At 53.9% G+C, this 19,518-nt stretch overlaps 1 protein-coding gene across 1 annotated transcript in view; it reads right to left on the minus strand.

Annotated features, from left to right (window-relative positions):
- Positions 1–19,518, minus strand: part of ARVCF (armadillo repeat gene deleted in velocardiofacial syndrome) — a 51,122-nt gene that overhangs the window by 17,714 nt on the left and 13,890 nt on the right. Inside the window, exon 2 of the mRNA XM_011959140.1 lies at positions 3,862–4,089. Within this exon, the coding sequence (XP_011814530.1) occupies positions 3,862–4,071 (210 nt within the window). The 5' untranslated portion in view covers positions 4,072–4,089. The remainder of the gene's footprint in view (positions 1–3,861; positions 4,090–19,518) is intronic.

Genomic DNA, 19,518 nt, shown 5'->3' on the forward strand with positions numbered 1-19,518 from the left:
CGGGTGGGCGGGGTGAGGTCCCGCCCCCCAGACACAGGGGGTGGGGCCCTGCAGCCCCGGGGTCGTACCCTGTCCACCCATCCCCCCCCAACCCACTGCTGGCCTGGGCTTCTGCTCTCTCCCCTCCCCGCGGCAGGGGTGTCATTTTCCCGCCGAAAGACTTTGGCCAAGTCCTTCCCAGGCCTCAGTTTATGACCACACTTCACTCCGCCTGCTGAGGGGGAAATAGTTCCGTCAGGGCAGGTGCCCGTGCTGCGATGGACAGAGCGCAAGGCCTCCCTCACTGGCACAGTGAGGCTGCGACTCAGTTTCACCTGCCGTGAAATGGGGGCCGGTGAGACAGCAGTCACGGTCTGCGAGATCCCTCCAGTCTCCCAGATCCCCGCCTCACCCTCCTGCCTAGCCGCCACTCCGAATGGACCTGCAAGGAACCGTCCCCACAGAGTTCAATGGGGACCTGGAAAAGGGCCCAGCAGGAGACCCCCACTTTGTATCTTGGGTTCTCCCCATTGAGGCACAGAAGCCCGGAGTGCACCCCCACCGCTCCCCCAGGCCAGCCTCAATGTGGGCCACACCCTAGAGAGTCTGGTTCTGCTGCGGTGAAAAATGGGATGGGAAGGGCTGGGCTGGAGCCACCTTCTTATGTCAAACCCCACAAAGGCCAAGCCAATGGCTCCAGCATCACCAACAGGGAAACAGGTTCTGAAATGAAATGAGCTGGGACCAACCCAGGGAGGCTCGGTGGGTCTGGCAAGAGAAAGGGCTCGTGGGCCGGGCGCGGTGGCTCAAGCCTGTAATCCCAGCACTTCGGGAGGCCGAGACGGGCGGATCACGAGGTCAGGAGATCGAGACCATCCTGGCTAACACGTTGAAACCCCGTCTCTACTAAAAAATACGAAAAAACTAGCCGGGCGAGGTGGCGGGCGCCTGTAGTCCCAGCTACTCCGGAGGCTGAGGCAGGAGAATGGCGTAAACCCGGGAGGCGGAGCTTGCAGTGAGCTGAGATCCGGCCACTGCACTCCAGCCTGGGGGATAGAGCGAGACTCTGTCTCAAAAAAACAGAAATAAAAAAAAAAGAGGCCGGGCGCGGTGGCTCAAGCCTGTAATCCCAGCACTTTGGGAGGCCGAGACGGGCGGATCACGAGGTCAGGAAATCGAGACCATCCTGGCTAACACGGTGAAACCCCGTCTCTACTAAAAAATACGAAAAAACTAGCCGGGCGAGGTGGCGGGCGCCTGTAGTCCCAGCTACCTGGGAGGCTGAGGCAGGAGAATGGCATAAACCCGGGAGGCGGAGCTTGCAGTGAGCTGAGATCCCGCCACTGCACTCCAGCCCCGGCGACAGAGCAAGACTCCGTCTCAAAAAAAAAAAAAAAAAGAGAGAGAGAAAGGGCTCGGGCCCAGGCCTCCCACTGGCTTCTCCGCAGACCCCTCAGAAAACAGCCTCTGCAGGGACCACTCCCTGCTGCCCTGAATGCCATATACAGAGGCCACTCAGCTATCATGCTCGTTTCTAGGTGCCCACCGTGTGCCCCTCTGAGTCTCAGTTCCCCCACCTGCAGAGGGGTAAGCTACCCTAGTACTGGCCAAACTCCTGTATCTTGCATCTAGGGCAGACCTGCCTGGAACCCCTAGAGCAGAGCGCAGAGGAACAGACACTGCACCAGAAACACAACCGCATCTTATCTTTAAGCTGGCTCCATCTTCTCAACTGCACCAGTTGCTAGTGCCCCAGCCACCTACCCACCTCAGACGAGCCCAAGGCAAGTTCCCTGATGGCACCCCTCCCCACTGGGTGGGCGTCAGTCCTGCTTCAGCTGGCTGTCTAGAGGAGGGGCCCCTTCCTGCTGGAAGATGAAGAGCAGGTAGCCAGGATCCTGGAGCAGCACTGCGAGTGCCCCCTGACCTGGTTCCCCAGCCTCAGTCCCCAGCTACCTGCCTTGCCTGCCATTGCCCAGGCTCTCACCTTGTGGCTCAGCAGGTAGATTGCTAGGCACTTCCTACTAAGACCAATCTGGGAAGCCTGGCCAGCCCAATGTGGCCCTGCCTCCCCTAGTATCCTCATCAGCCCAGCCAGTTGAGCTGCAGCCCTGGCAACACATGCTCTCTTCAATCCCAGCCTGAGAAAATCAAGGGCAGGGGTGGAGTGGGGCCGGGGTGGGGAGTTCAGGGGCAGGGGTGGTAAGTGGAGGGGCAGTAGCCCAAGGTCTTGAAGTCTTTTGCTTGAGGAGGTCAGGGTAGCTCCAGGCTGTGGGAACATCTTCCCGCCAGGGCATCAACCCTCTGGGGTGCCTCGGGTCCTCCCACACTGCCTGTCTCAGGACTGCTCCGGTCTGGGAGGGTTGGACTGAGCACACTGGCGCCTAAGAGGTTCCACTGTCCCCATGTGACCCAGCTGGGCCCAGCATTCTGCTTCCCCCACTCAAGTTTGAGGGTACAGGCCTCACATTTTGGAGTATCTCAAGTCTGAGGCTGTGAGGGTGGCCCTAGCACCGAGACCCACCAGAGGCCTCTGAGCACCAGGGGCCACGAAAAAGGGCCCCCCAGTGAGTCTCAGACCCTCTGGGGACATTAATTTGGTACTGACCATGCACTGGTGCTGGGCTGGGCCTTTTATGAGGATCTGGTGAGCAGACGTAGGAAGCATGACTTGCCTGCTGGCCAACAGGACACCAAGACTCAGGGAGTAGTCACCAACCCCAGGTCCCTCGGCCTGACACAGGCTGCTGGTTCTGAGCCCCACAGGCCCCAGTCAGGTGAGGAGAGCCCATGGGGCCGCCTTAGCAGAGACCAGCATTTGCTCCCTTTCTCTCTAGATGAGAAGGGCCAGGCTGCCCCAAACTCCTGGCATGTGTGTGCCAGGCGCAGGTTCCTAGAGTCAGAGCCCAGCAGGACCAAAGAAGGGTGGGTGCGGGTGCAGGTGCTGGGAGTGTGCTGGGGGGAAGTCTGGTTACTGGGTTTAGAGGGGCAGGGAGCTGAGCCAGGGAGACAAGATTCTGCTGGGTGAGCCCTCTTAGGGTCACTCTGTGAAGAACCCAGAGGCCACAGCAGGAGGCAACGCCCCAGCCTCTAAGCTGGGTGGTAAGGAGGGCCCCCCTTATCAGCGGCTGCTGGGACAGCTCCACCCTGACTCCTCACTGCACTAGGCCTCAGTCAGTAACAGGAACCATGATAATCACACCACATCCCAGGTCTCCCTGCATGTACTTGTTCCAGCCTCCCAACCCCAAGTCAGGGGCCCTTGTTGTTTCATCTACAGGTTAGAGCACTGGGGTGCTGGGAGTGGGGTGTCCCAGTGGTCTAACTGCTCACTGCATACCCCAACTTTAGAGTTCTTAGGGCCTGGCCAAGGAACGCAGAGGGCTCTATACCTCCTGAGGCTGAGTAGGGGCCTGAGCCCATTCTGAGGATAATGACCAGCAGAGAAAATGAGGCTCCCATGTCAGCCTCTAAGTTGCAGGCAGAGCTCTGGGCCTTGCTCCAGCCTCCTCCTGGGGCTGACCCACCAGTGCATGCAATGAACACCGTAGCAGGGTTAGGCATGGGGCAGGCAAACCCCTAAAGCGTCTCTAGGCAGACCAAAGAGCTGCCCAGAACGGACCCCATCCAGCTGCCTGGTCCCTGAAGGCTCAGGGCAGGGTGCTATTCTGAGTGTTGGGCTGTGTCCTACCCACTCTTCACATGGTACCTAGCATACCCAAGTGGGTCCAGCCCAACCTGGGATCCCATTTTCCTTTCCTCCCCAGGAGCCCCATCAAATCTTGCAATAAGCAACTGCATGCTGGCCTGTGGTCCACCAGGACCCACTGATTGTTTTCCCACTTGGCAATTTTCACCCTTCCCAAGTCACTAGGCTGTTACCTGGAGGACCAGCTGTTGCCAGGCCATTGGCAGGGGCTGCCCACCGCCCATGCCACCACTGACCATGCCAGGCTGCTGGGCACGCTCTAGCTGCAGGGCAACATGGCGCCGCTCCTGCTCCAGTGCCCGTGTCAGCCTCTCGAAGCGGGCCTCCTGCTCCTTCACCGAGGCCAGGATGCTGGCGGCCGAGTGCACATTGCAGTCCTCCATGACCAGGGCGCCCGCCAGCTGCAGGCAAAGCAGAGCAAGCTCAGTGGGGTGGGGCACCAGCCTGGCAAGGCCATCATGGGCCCCTGCCCACCCCACGCACAGACCATACAACTCACTCCCAGACCAGAGCATCCAGCCCTCTAGAGGGAAGCACACTGATTAAATTCTAAATTAAAAGTCATTAATCCGAGGCTGTCTGGAAGCAGCCGGCTCACTCCCCATGGGTCACGGGACTCTGACCTGGCTCCTCCACTTCCTGCTAAGGCCTAGCAGAAACATGGGCCATGGGCGGCTTGGAACCCGCTGGCAAGGGCAGGAAGAGCTGGTATGATGAGAGCTTCCTACCTCCCAGGCCCTCTGCTGCCCATAGCACATGCCAGCTCACCCTCCATTTCACAGGGCCACCCCACTCCCATCTCACAGAGGCAGATGCCAGGGCCCAGAAAGGGTGGGGGACCATTTGTAGCCGCACAGCAGGTGTGGCATGGCCAGTGTGGCCAGCAAGCAGGGAATGAGAAGCTGCTTCACTAATGGGTGCCCAAGACCCTGAGGCAGGTGCAGGTGACCATAGCCTGAGAGCTCCCGGCAACACTGGTCTGGAGACCAGCAGTCCAGCCTCCACTCACATCCACATTGGCCAGGAACAAGGGTGGTGCCTGCTACATGTGACAGAGTAAAAACTGAGGACAAGCCTGGTTGAGGTTCTGGCTGGGGGTACATGAAGTTAGAGATCCTAAGCCTGGAAGTGGCTGGTGTTTGTGATGCCTTATTCAGAAAAGGGCAGGGGCCAGGCATCGGAGGCCAGGCACAGGGTGGGACTGGGTGTGCCAGGCCCAGCCCAGTGTTGCCCTTCAGGGCCCCAGGGCCCCAGGGGAGCGGGCGGGGGCCGTGAGGGCTTGGCAGCTGCAGTGACAAACCAGCACTTTCCCTCCCGGCTTGCTCCCTGGCTGCCCAGCATGTTTGTTTTTCATGGGTAAAAAGAAGCAGGACAAGTATATGGAGCTCAGATCCAGGCTCACCGCAGTGGGCAGGGCATAGCCACGAGGCCACACTGCCTGGAGCACAGTGAGCATGGCCCAGTGCCCAGGGCTGCTCAGGCATCCTCCTGGCCGGTCCCGCCAGCCTGCTGAGGCTGACTGCTGGATCCCTTGCCCTTGCACCAATATAGGGCCCTCCATGGGGAGGACACACATTGCAGGTGACATCCCCAGAGGATCAGCACTGCTGCTCACTGGTCTGGATGGAGCCAGCTGCAAGGACAGAGCCCCCAAGATAAAAACCAGTGCTGGGCTCAGTTGTGCCAGTGCTGGCTGGGCCAGCAACATGGTGTGAGGACATGGGTGCACCTCATAGGTGAAGAGACACTGTGGAGCCCAGCACCACCGACAGATGGGAAAACAGGTCCAGCAAAGGCGAGAGCCCAGTGCAGGTCCCAAAAGCTGCTCTCCATTTCCGCAGCACCTGTCCCACAAATGAAACTGTCAACACGACCTTTCGGGGAAGCCAGTATGAGTGGAGGAGCTGTTTTCAGCCAGCCACAGAATGGAAGAATGCAGGCAGAGCTGGGGGCCGCCACCCGAGACTGAGGTGCAGACTGGGTGCTCCAGCAAAGGGAAAAACAACACTGCACACCCAGAGCATGGTCACACAGCTCTTCTCTACACACCTGATGCTGTCTACCCACACACAGGCCCCAGACCCACCAACACAGGGGAGCCTTGTGTATGAATGGACTGAATCCAGTTCTGGGCCTGAGGTGGCAATGGTAGGGTATTCCCCTTGGGAGAGCCAGGGCAGACAGCAGGGGCCATGTCACTGGAGCCCCCAGCCCAGTCCCGGCTGCAGCACCAGCCCATCATCTAAGCCGAACCTCGGAATCAAGGGTCAGAAGGGAATGGGATACAGCCCTGGATGGCAACAATCAGGACCACAGGGTAGCCATTGGCCTCGTGGACCTGGGCTGGCTTACTTCTCTCCCTGTGCAGAGACGTGGACCCTCACCTACACCACACACCCCATCCCCCATCTAGCAGGACCAGGCTTGGGTCGCAGACCCTGAGGACAGCTTCCCTGACCTAAGCCTCTCCAGCACACCCTGGCTCTGGGGTCTAAAGATGCCCACTCTAAAAGGGCCCACTGGCTCTGGCTGAGGGCTCAGAACTCCAAGGCCACAGTGGGAAGGTGACCAAACCCCACACTGACCTCCTCATTGCCCAACTTGGCTCGATTGGTGCAAAATGACCATGTGTCTCCCTGGAGACATCCAGAAACACTGGCCAGTGTTTGGGGGGAGAGTCTGGCAGCCATGCTCAGGACAGCAGAGACCTCGGTGCTGGGCCTGTGCCATCTGTCCCAGCTACAAGGTGTACCCTGCATTTGCCCTGGGGGGAAGTGCCCTGGGCCCGCAGGTCATGGCCTTGGCACCTCAAGGTGTCTCAAGAGCAACCCGGGACACGCTCCAGGCAGAGCACGGAAGGCCCAGGTCCACTCCTCTGACATGGTAGCCTCTGGCCTATGACAGGAGCCCATGTGGATACAAGGGATCCCGGCCCAGAACCATAGAGGGCTGCTTTTCAGATGATAACTCAAAATGCTGTTTTTATATTCAAGTAATACATCACGTCAAGGAAAGCAAAATGTGCATGGATTCTTAAGATCGATGGGGCCTGAGTGGATGCTGGGCAGAGTGGGCACCGGATTTGCTTTTGAGAGCCTTGGGGGCAGGCTGGGAAGGGGGACGCTGCAGGGACCCTGGCTGTCCTCTCCAGCCAGTGCCACCTTGGCCTCCCCTAACCTAGGAAGGGCCCAGCATTGCCTTGTCGGGTGGACCCCTCACGACCCCCCACCCAAAACACAGCAGCCAGCTTCATGCCCAACTCTGAGAAGGCCACTTCTTGCCAAACATGTTGGCCCCAGGAGTTTACTTAGCAGCAATGACACTGCACAGTCCACGAGTGACCAGACTTCAGGACCATGTGGACAACACCATGTTCCAGCCAGAAAACATCAGGAACTGAAGAGGGGTTGGAAAAGTTGGGGCTAAACTGAAACTCTGAAAAATAAATTGCAAAACAAAAGTGATGACCCAGCCCCAGCAACAATGGACACTGGCCTGGACCCAGTGGGGTCCAGGACCAGGAAGAGAGCCTCCAGGTGCTCTCACAGGACGAACTGCTGGGCAAGCAGGTGGCCCAAGGAGAGAAGCATGGCAGAAGAGGGTGCCCTAGGCACACAGCCCATGGGAGACTAGAGGGAGGGCAAGCAAAGGAGAGATGAGGGAGGATGGACAGACAGATGGATACAGGGATGGATGGGGGATGGATGAATGAATGGAGGGTGGCTGAGGCAGTGGTGGAAGATGGACAGAGGGATGGACAGATGGATGGATGGGTGGGGGGATGGTGGGGGATGGACAGAGATGAATGGATGAACGGGGGATGGACAGATGAATGAATGAATGGGTTGGGGGGATGGTGAAGGATGAACATATAGATGAATGAATGGATGGGTGGGTGGGGGGATGGTGGGAGATGGACATATAGATGAATGGATGGATGGATGGATTGGGGGATGGTGGAGTATGAACATATAGATGGATGGGTGGGTAGGAGGATGGTAGGGGATGGACAGAGAGATAAACAGATGGATAGATGGGGGGATGGTGGGGGATGGACAGATAAATGGATGGATGGATGGGGGGGGGATGATGGAGGATGGACCGGTGGATGGACAGATGGGGGAATGAGGGGTCAGAGGACAGATGGGTGAATGGACAGGCGAGTGGGTGAAGTGATAGAAGGGTGGACAGCTAGATGGATGATTGGATGGGTTTATAGATGAAATGAATGGACGGATGAGTAGTAGGTTGTAGGTGGGTGGCTGGAGGGATGGGAGAAGAGGAGGCCAGATAGAAGGGGGTGTAACTGAGTGAGTGAACAAATGTGTGGACAGGAGGCTAGTAGGTGGTTATATAAGAAAATGAGGGGAGATGGGAGGATGGGTAAATGGTGTCTAGTTGGATGGGAAGGTGGCTGGATGGATACGGGTGGTGTTGGAGGGATAAAATGATGGAAGAATGTGTAGGAGGGTGGGCAGATGGGATGCTGAAGGTTGGGTGGATGGAGGAGTGGATGATGGAGAAAACAGAGTGGGATGCATGAATGGAAGGGTGGGTGGGCTGTGTGGGGGCTGGTGGGCAGGAAGGAAGTGCTGGAACCTCATTAAGTAGAGAATGTCCTGGCCCCCGAACCCTCTGGGGCAAACCACAGTCAACACACACTGTCAGGAACATGAAGGCATGGTGAGGAACCTGAGGGTAGAAGCTAAATCCTTTCCCTGAAACCAAAGCTGACATTTGACATCTTCTTGCCAACCCAGACATTCCTTCTCGGGAGTGCAGCCAGAGCCTTGTCCGGAAAATGAAATTATGGGGCCCGAGTCCAATGTGGGTTGAGGAATTAGAGGAATTTCCGAAGGGTCAGGCCAGTGAGGGGTGGCAGGCGGGGCCTAGCTCCCATCCTGACCCCTTGCCAGCTGTCTACCAGGACACAGCCAGGGCTGTGCTGGCCCCCGTGAGGGGAGAGAAGGGACGGATGACCATCGAGCTTCCTCCCACACCCTCTTCCCCCTCCACCCATCCCTACGAGGAGGAAATGATGCCAGAAGTGCCCTGGCAGGAGTTGGACCCAGCCCCAGCACCCACCTTCTGCCTGGGAGGACATCCTGGGAGCTGCCAGCACGGAGACTTGCTCCCCACCCTAGCTGGCCAGGCCTTGTGGGGGCCCCATGTTTACCCTGTTGCCCCTACTGTGGTCAGATGGTGCCCAAAGCCTTGCGGGGAGCTTCTGGCCAAGCCCACTGGCCAGGCACTGCACCCAAGCTGGGACAGGGCCAGAGCCAGGGGCCTGGGGTGTGGGGTTCACAGGGCAGAGTCCACGCCCATCTGTGCCAAGGCCAGGACCACAGTCCCTTGCAGACTGTGTTGGGCCTGGGGTGCCTGAGCTGGGGATGACAGTTCTCAGCCTCTAAGCAGCAGAAGGAACCCCTAAGGAAAGACGGACAAGCGTGACTTTGTGAGAATGAAACTTTCTGTATATCAAAAAAAAAAAAAAAACCGGGTCACACAGTGCGGTCATGTTTTTTAAAGAACTGACACCATTTAGAGCCACACATGCAGTGAGTGTTTTGACGAAATGATGGGTGCCAGCGCTGCTCGCAGACCATGACTCCAGCACGGTGAGGCTCGTGTGGGGTGTGCGGGACCCACCACACTAGGCTCTCCACTTCTGTGCATTTGTAATTTTCCATAATGGAAGAAGCAGACACAAAGAAAACGAAAAGACGATCGGCATGTTGGGATCAAGTATTTGTAACATACAACAACAAAGTGGCATCCTCAACCCATTAGGTGCTCTCATAGGCTGCTCCAGAGCCCCACAGTCCTGCCCCTGCTGGTGTACCACTCCTCAAAGCACGGGCCGCTGGCATCATCAGAACCTCAATAGGAAATGGACAAGCCAGATACCCTCCCCACCCAGCAGGCAAGTGCAAGCAGAGGCCAGGGACTAATCTCCCCAGGAGCCAGGGCGGTGCCCACTGTCAGACAGCCATAATCAGATTCAGCCTGGAAATTTGATTTCCCCAGCAGAGGCGGCGAGCCAGGCTGGATGAGACGCCATCAGGGGGTTGGGTAGAGGGACAGAGATAGTTCCCCAGGCTGTCCACATGCTCACTCAGTGGCACCCGCTGATCATGTGAGCGACCACTCCCACGTCCAGGGAGACTACTCAGAAAGGGCCTCTTCCCACGGTGCTCCTGCCCTGCACTAATGCAGTGCCCAAGGCCAAAGGTGGCCAGGACCAAAGCTACACTGGTCAGCCCCAGGGGGCCTCCTGGATGGGAAGTCCAGGGGCACCAGGGGCTGTGTGGGGCTGATACGGAAGTTGGGGGTCTGGTCAAGGCAGGGACACTGCTGGGGGCCAGGGAGCTGGGCAGCCTAAGGTTAGGGTAAGGGCTGGCTCTAGGGAATGTCAGTGGCCGAATGAACCCAGTGACTGCAGGCAGGATGTGACAGGTGAGCGGGCAGGGCAGGCGAGTATCCCAGCAACTGTCCCTCCTCTGGGAGGCATGAGCCACAGGGAGCCACTGCTGGAGGTCCCTAAAGGGTCTGGGCTTAAGATTCCCAATCTAGCAGGTCACAGACACCTGCCCCCTGAGCCAACAGCAGCATCCTTTAAGTCTCCTTGGTCTCCGGAGACCTGTCTCTCCATGAGGAGACATGGGATGGGGTGGAAAGGAGGTCCTCCAGGCCCCAATTCAAAACAGCCCCCAATGCCCTTCCTGTGCCTGACCCAGACTCTAGCTGCAGCTGCAGCAGTGGGTGGTCCTGCAGACTCCAAGTCGTGGAGTAGTGCCAGTGAGGGGCCACATTCTCTGGGCTCCCTGCTGCAGCCTGCCCAGGACACCACCAAGGTCTCAAAGGCTGGGGAGCTCCAGGGAGAGGGCTGCAGGGGCTGCCAGTGCAGTGTCTTCTCTCCTGCACACTCAGCCCACCCAGTCAACCCCCAGTGATGAACATGAAGCCTATAGGGGTGTGGAGAGGTGTAGTGCCCCACTAAGTGGGCCGGACATTGGTGGTGGTGGCAGCTGGCCCATTGCCTCCACGGCTTCCAGGGACGGGCACCCACCCTGCAAGGTGCCGTGTGGCTCATGCCCCTGCCTCAGGGAGGGCAGGCGCAGTGGAGGTGGGGGTGGGGGGGGCGGCAGTTACAAGGCCCAGACATGGAGCTGAGCCCCATCTTCTGTACTCTGGGGTGGGCACAGGGACCAAAGCATCCCTGAGGAGGGAACTGACAGGGCTCACAGCTAGGCTGGGATCAGAGGCAGCCCTGCCCTACCACGCCCTATGGCCCCACTGAGGCACTGTAGGGGACAGCTGTCCGCCAGGCTGAGGGGCCTCAGTGGGCAGGTGCAGCAGTCGCCATGCTGGCCACCAGCCTGAGCACACAGGGCCCTCCGCCTGCAACGCCCTTCCCCCCCGCGAAGATAGTGGGTAGACCCCTTCTTCCCAGCCCCTCTATCACCATGGCAACACCCAGGCTTCTCCTGAGGGACAGAGCCTCTTTGTGGTGACACAAAGCCCCTTTGAGGGGAGGTGGGGGTGCAGCCCCTGGGAGCCTGTGGCCAAAGGGCCCCTGGGGGGTAAAGCAGGGCCCCCCAGCCCAGGCCCTTTCCCAGGTTGCGGAGCCAAGGAAGTTGAGGTAGGAGAGCCTTGAGGTTAGCCCAGCCTGCCCCAGCTGCCCACCCAGAAGGGTCTCCGGATGGATGAGCCGGACAGCCCGGGAGGCCAGGCCGAGGCTGGGCAGAGACAGCACCGAGGAGCCTCTCTGCAGAAGCCTCTCTGCAGGAGCTAGGGGGTTCCTGCTTTCCCCCTTGTTCTTTTGACAAAGAACACACTCTGCTTAGATAAGTGGAAAACAGCACTGGCAGCAGAGCTCCCGACTGTCAGGAAATGCCCAGGACGGCCGCAGGAACAGTGCCTGTGGGAGATGGGGGCAGGAAGTCCTCCGTGGGAGGGCAGGCAGGGGCCGTGAGATGGAACGTCAGACGGTGGGAGGTCTGGCACCAGGTGTGCTGAGAGGACTGGCCCCGGCATCATGGCCCCACCCAGTTCACTGTCCTCTCACTTCTCTGGCCTTGGCCTCCGTCTTCACCTGTCCACCCGGGGGAAAATGTTGCCGGCCTTGCTGCAGCTAAAACCCTGGGACAGGCCAGAGTTGGATAACAGGGAACCTCACCATGGCTTGGCTTATTCCAGGGCTGGGGAAATGGAACCCTGAGGATCATGTGGGTCTCTGGCACAGTGACAACATGGCTGCCCCATCCATGCTTCAGCCCCACAGCCAGGGAGGCAGAGGAGGCCAGGCCACATTTCCCCAGACTCCCAGCCCTGGAGTTCCTCCTGTACTGGCCTGAGGGTCCCTGCCCCCATCCCCACCTCCCCACCCACTGACTGCTGCTGACCAGGCACCTGGCAGCTCCCTGCATGCAGGCACCCTGCCCAGAGGCCCTCCCCAGGTGACCTCACTCTGACCCACAGCAGCTTTGCTAACTAAGCCTGTGGGGTGGGGTCGGGGGCTGGTCACTGGCCCCCTGCGGCAGTACGAGGAGGTGCTAGCCCAGGGAGAGATCCATTCTTTTGTAGGCAAATCTACCCGACTATCAGAGAGTGGGGACAAGGGCTGCCCCCACATGGCAGTGCCTGGGTCAGCAAACACTCACTGCATCCCCCACGGAGGCCCTCACCACACCCCTCCCAGCCTGCCTTCCCCACTGGCATTCCGCTGTCTGCTGACACCTGCGGGCACAGGGGTGGGGGTTGGGACCCTCCAGCTGCCGTGGCAGGGAGTGGCCATAGGGTGGTTGCTGCGGTGGATGGAGGCCATGGGGTTCAGAATGGATCAGAGGAAGGTGTGGGTGAGAGAATACGTCCGGGCTGACCGCAAGGGATCAGGCCTGGGTGGCTGGAGGGAAGGGCCAAGACCCTGAGCGGGAGGGTGCAAAGGGGGTCTGTGAGGCTGGAGAAGCTGAGGGACTGCTAGATGCATGAGGTTCTGGAAGAGAGGGGTTCAGGCTGGAGACAGAACCACCAGCAGCTTCAGCCTGTGAAGCCAAGAGACAAGACAGGTGCAAGCCCCAGTGCCTCCTCCAAAGTACCCTCCCCTGACCTTCTAGAACAAGGAGACAAAGTCACTTTCCCAGCCATCATCTTCCCTGCACTGGAAGGGGCAGAACCAGGACCCAGCACTGAGAGGTGAGCCTCAGGAAGGAGGCAGTGCTCCCATCCCTTGGGGTAACAGCCTGTCCCCTAAAAGTCCCAAAACCCTTGGGAAAGGTGTTCCTCACTGTACCCTTCTCCCACCCAGCACATCAGAGGAGCCAGTGGTGCGAGCCCTTGATCCAGCATGAAGTAGAGCCCACCCTGTGATATGCAGGGAGGTTCCACGTCTCATTTGGTCTGCCCTTGCCCCAGGATCCTGTGTGGCCTCTGGCCAGCGCTGGCTGCTCCCAAGGTGCCTGGAGCACAGCCCATCCCTCCCAGAGCCTGAGCTGAACACTGGCCTTGCCACTCCCAACCCCCTCCCCTGCTGGGAGCCAGCTCCACTCTGGAGTGCCCATGGCAACAGGCCTAGACACCAACCTCCAGCAAGTGCACAAAGTCCTGCCTTTCATATGCAAGCAACGCAGAGGGCCAGGCAGGGAGCTGCACTACCCAATCCAGGGCAGATGCCAGGCCCTGCAGCCTCCCATCTGGCTCCCATCCCCACATACCAGGAGAGCCCCAGGACTCGACTGTGTGTCCAGTCCCCGCCACAAAGAGGTGGGAACCTTGCAGAGGGAAGTGCTGACAGTCTGGGGCCCTCCTCAGAGCCACCTACTGGCATGTGTGCAGCCGCCCACACTGCTATGGTGTGAATGCCAGTGTCCCCCAAATTCACATTAAAACCTAATCTCCAATGTGACACTATGAAGAGGTAGGGCCTTTAGGAGGTGATTAGTGCCCTTATATGATCAGTGTCCTTATCAAAGTGGCCCTTGGGGGCTGCTTTACCCCTTCTGCCATGTGAGGACACACAGAAGGCACCATCTATGAACAGCCTTCACCACACACGAAATCTGCTGGCGCCTCGATCTTGGACTTCCCAGCCTCCAGCACTGGGAACAGTAAGTTTCTGTTGTTTATAAATGACTCCGTCTAAAGGTATTTGGTGGCAGAGCGTGAATGAACTAAGACACACACAGACACACACAAGCACACCCATGCAAAGGGACTCACAGATGCCCCACGGGCACAGGCACCAGCAGGCACACTCGTCCACACCCACGTGGCTGTAGCTTATCCCACCTAGAAGTCCTGACAGGCCCTTTCGGGGGTGGGGGACATCTTGGCTCCTGGTGAGGATCAGCATGCTAGGTAGACCCCATTCCTGTCCTGGACACCGGGCAAGGCAGACCCTCTCCGAGACCCCTGAGGCAAGGTCAAGCCTGCCCCTAACACCACAATCTGCAGGACCCCCTGCCTCTGATCCCATATGAGGTTCCTCTGAGACAGGTGGGAGTGGCTGGGCCTGCAGACCCCGAGCTTGCACAGACCCACCTGCAGGGACAAGCACACCTTACAGCACCCTAGTGCCCAGGAAAGACCCTTCCACCATGGGAGGATTCAAGAAGCCGCTTTCCGCTGAGTCACATTTAGTGCATTACTTAGGAAACAGCTGGTATGTGCCCTAGAAGGTTAAAGACGGTGTTCAACTCCACTGGCCACAGACCACAGTGAAAAGAAGCTGCCGGCCGGACGTGATGGCTCATGCCTGTAATCCCAGCACTTTGGGAGGCCAAGGCGGGCAGATCACCTGAGGTCGGGAGTTCAAGACCTGCCTGACCAAAATGGAGAAACCCCGTCTCTACTAAAAACAAAATTAGCTGGACGTGGTGGTGCATGCCTGTAATCCCAGCTACTCAGGAGGCTGAGGCAGGAGGCAGAGGTTGCGGTGAGCTAGGATCGTGCCACTGCACTCCAGCCTGGGCAACAAAAGCAAAACTTCGGAAAGAAAGAAAGAAAAGAGAAGAGAAGAGAAGAGAAGAGGGAAGGAAGGAAAGAAAGAAAGAAAGAAAGAAAGAAAGAAAGAAAGAAAGAAAGAAAGAAAGAAAGAAAGAAAGAAAAGGAGCTGCTATGAACAATGAGGATCCCATGGAGATTTAAAGAAAAACCCAGCAGAGGCAGTAAACAGCAGACTGCAGAAAACACACAGTGTGAGGCTGGAGAAAGTATACTAAGACACTTTCCCTAACCCCAACAGCAAATAGGAGAGATGACAAGAGTATGGTGGGAGCCACCGAAGACAGAGCCCAGGGCCAAACTTCCACATGATAGGAGTTCCCAGAGGGAGAACGACAGACAGTGCTCTTTCAACCACAGAAAAACGACCAGAAACCACCTCAACTGGAGTGCGTCCAATGGGGCTATCAGCGTCAGGGCTGGAATCTGAGTTAGGGTATGAGCTTTCTATCCAGAAAAGAAGCCCAGGAAGTCATGGATGTGTCTATCTCTGGTTTTTATAATTCAGTCTCATTTCCTCTGGCTCCTAAATGTGCTGTGTCCACTTCGAGGTGTAGGGAGGAGGTCTGCCCAGCCCTGACCTGTGGGCTGTGCTGAAGCCTGGGCCACTGTCTGCACCAGGCTGTCTGCAGGCCTGCAGGGGCTGCATGCTGTCCCTCTGTAAATGTCAGCCTCAACACGCTGCTGCCTGCTGCCTGGCTCCCGTCTCTCACAGCTCAGTCACTGTTTTATGATAAGAAAGAGCTGACAGCTTTGTTAAAACAAACAAACGCCTCTCCTCTTTACTTGAGATCTTTTACGAAGTTAACATTGCTCTGAAACCCCATAAGGAAAAATTACGCTGAGGTTTCTGGATTTTCAGAGGCAGCAAACTCATCTTACCTAGAGCCCTGGACTACCCAGAGAAGTAGTTTTAAGAACCAAAAGAAGAGAATAATTTGGGAGTCCATGAGGCCTGGATAACACATGGGATCCTGTGCTTGCACTGCTGGGATTCAAATTTGGGGGCTGCCACCATCACGGGTTTGTGAGAAGCCCACAGTTTGCACATGAAGATTGTGTCAAGGGAATAGCAGCTGCTGATGTGTGGAACTGATTTTTTCAGCAAGGCCCTGCGATTCTGAATGCATTAAGGCAGCTCCAGTTGTCTGTAGCAGTCCTGTCAGCTGCCCATTGGGAGCATTTTTACTGGCTCAGGAAATTCATGGATCTGTGGACTGATGACTCCAACACATTAGGTATGAATCCAAGAACCACAAAACAAAATCTAACCAAGCCAAACAACAACCAAAAAATAAAACAGAACAACAACAACAACAAAAAACTCAATTTGTTTTCCTTTTCTTTGCATGACATTAAAATAAAAAGATGGTAACAGACTACCATAAACATTTATGCACCAACAAATTAGATAACCTAGATGAAATGGAAAAATTTCCTACCACAACCTACCACAACTGAATCATGAAGAAATAGAAAACATTGATTAGATTTACAACTAGCAACAAAACTGAATCAGTAATCAAAAACCTCCAGCAAAGCAATGCCCAGGACCAGATGGCTTCACTGGTGTATTCTACCAAACATTCAAGTAATTTTAACACCAACCTTCCTCAAACTTTTCCCAAAAAAACAGAGGAAGGAACACTTCCCAATTCATTTTATGAGGTCAGCTTTACCCTAATACCAAAGCCAGGAAAAGACACTACAAGAAAAGAAAACCACAGGCCAATAACTTATGAATACTGAAACAAAAATTCTCAAAAAAAAAAAATACACTAGCAAACCAAATTCAGCTGCATTTTACAAGAATTATAAACCCTAACCAAGTGAGATTTTACTCCTGGAATGCAAGGATGGTTCAATGCACAAAAATCAATCAGTGTAATACACCACAGTAATAGAATAAAGGACAAAAGTCACAATCATGTCAAATGATGCAGAAAAAAACATTTAACAAAATTTGATAGTCTGTCATGATAAGAAACAATTAAACTAGAAAAAGAAGGAAACTTTCTCAACATGATGAAAGCTATATATGAAAAGCCCATAACATCATACTCCATGTGAAAGACTGAAAGCTTTTCTCCTAAGATCATAAACAAGACAAAGATGGCTGTTTTGACCACTTCCATTCAACATAGTACCAGAAGTTTTAGGCAGAGTAATTAGGGAAAAAAAAAAAAGAAAGAAAAGACATCCAAATTAGAAAGGAAGAAGAAAAACCATCTCTGTTCATAGATGACATAACCTTATATGTATAAAACACTAAAGATTCCACATGCATTTTTAAAAAACTCTATTAGATGTAAAAAATGAAATCAGCAAAGGTACAGGATAGAAAATGAATACCCAGAAATGAGTTGCATTTCTATATATGAACAATGAGCAATCCAAAAGGGAAATTTAAAAAACTATTCCATTTACAATACCATTAAAAAGAATAGAATACATAGCACTAAACTTAAGAAACTTCAGATCTGTACACTGAAAACTATAAAATACTACAAATAAAAATTAAAGACCTAAATCAGTGGAAAGATATCCCATGTTCATGGCTGGGAAGATTTACTACTGTTACAATGATGATACTACTGAAAGGGATCTACAGATTCAGTGCAATTCCTATTCAAATCCCAATGACAGCCAGGTATAGTAGCATGTACCTGTAGTCCTAGCTACTCAGAGGTTGAGGCTAAAGAACTGCTTGAACCCAGGGGTACAAGGCTGCAGTAAGCTAGATCACACCATTGCATTCCAGCCTAGATGACAGAACAAGACCTGTTCAAAAAAAAAAAAAAAAAAAAATCCCAATGACATTGTTTTCAGAAACAGAAATCTATTGTAAGATTCATATTGATCTTTAAGGATCCCAAAGAGCCAAAACAATCTGGAAAAAGAACAAAGTTTAAGGACTCACACTTTCTGATTTCAAAACTTACTACAAAACTTTAGTAATCAAAACAGTGTGGTATTAGCATAAAGACAGACACATAGACCAATGAAACAGAATACAGAGCCCAGAAACAAACCCTCACGAATATGGTCAAATGACCTTCAACAAAGGTGCCGAGACCATTCATTAGGGAAATGATGGTCTTTTCAACATAGATACATTTACAGGTGGATACACACATGTAAATGAATGAACTCACACCTTTGCCTTATTACATACACAAAAATTAACTCAAAATAGATGAAAGAGCTAAACATAAGACCTCAAACTATAAAACTCTTAGAAGAAAATATAGGGGAAAGTCTTCATGACATTGGATTTGGCAATGATGTCTTGGATAAGACACCAAAAACACAGGCAACAGAAGTAAAAATAAATTGTACTACATCTAAATTTAAAATATCTGTTCATCAACGGACACAATCAATATAGTGAAAAAGCAACACACAGAATGGGAGCAAAGATTTGTAAATCACGTATCTGATAAGGAATTCATATCCAGAATATGTAAATAACTCCCAAAACTTAACAACAGCAAAAAAACAAATAACCCAATTTAAAAATGGGTGGAGTTGAACTGACATTTCTCCAAAAAAGATACATAAATGGCCAACAAGCATGTTAAAAAATTTGCTCAACATTTCTAATCATTTGGGCAGCGCAAATCAAGGCTGCAATGAAATATCACTTTACACCCATTAGGATGGCTATTTTATTAAAAAAAAAAAAATAAGCGTTGGCAGGGATATGGACAAATTAAGACCCTTGTGCATTGCTGGTGGGAATGTAAGATCAGTACAGCAGTTCCTCAAAAAATTAAAAATAGAATTACCATATGGTCTAGCAATCAGAAAATTCTGCATTATGTATCTAAAAGAATTGAAGCTGAGCGTGGTGGCTCACGCCTGTAATCCCAGCACTTCGGGAGGCCGAGGTGGGCGGATCACGAGGTCAGGAGATCGAAACCATCCTGGCTAACATGGTGAAACACCATCTCTACTAAAAATACAAAAAATTAGCCGGGCGTGGTAGCAGGCACCTGTAGTTCCAGCTACTCAGGAGGCTGAGGGAGGAGAATGGCGTGAACCTGGGAGGTGGAGCTCACAGTGAGCTGAGATCGCGCCACTGCACTCCAGCCTGGGTAACTCCATCTCAAAAAAAAAAAAATTGAAAGCAGGGTCTCAAAGAGATATGTGCACAACCATATTCATAGCAGCATTATTCACAATAGCCAAAAAGGGGAAGCAACCCAAGTGTCTAGCAGTGGATAAATGGGTAAACAAAATGTAGTGGAGACATACAAGGGAATATCACGCAGCCTAAAAAGTAAGAAAATTCTGACATATACTATTCTCACGATGCTAAGTGAAATAAGCCAGTCACAAAAAGACAGATACTGCGGGATTCTATTTTTCTATTTATATAACGCATCTAAAGTAGTCAAATAATAGGCAAAGTAGAAGCAGTTCAAGAAAGGGGCAAACGGAGTTTTCTAATGGGTACAGAGTTTCTGTTTTGCAAGAATAAAAAAAAGTTCTGAAATTGGTTGCACAGCAATGTGAACAACATATACACCATTACTGAATTGTACACTTGAAAATGGCTAAGATAGTGAATTTTGTGTTATGTGTATTCTAGCATAATTAAAAATTAAATTCAAAAAAGAGGCCCCCTCACATAAGAAGAAATTGCCTAACAGCCTTTTATTTGTTTATTTATTTTTGAGATGGAGTCTTGCCCTGTTATCAGGCTGGAGTGCTGTGGCGTGATCTGGGCTCACTGTGAGCTCTGCCTCCCGGGTTCACGCCATTCTCCTGCCTCAGCCTCCCGAGTAGCTGGGACTACAGGCACCCGCCACCTCGCCCGGCTAGTT

Source organism: Colobus angolensis, unplaced genomic scaffold (genome assembly GCF_000951035.1).
Source record: "Colobus angolensis palliatus isolate OR3802 unplaced genomic scaffold, Cang.pa_1.0 Scaffold484, whole genome shotgun sequence".
NCBI lineage: Eukaryota > Metazoa > Chordata > Mammalia > Primates > Cercopithecidae > Colobus > Colobus angolensis.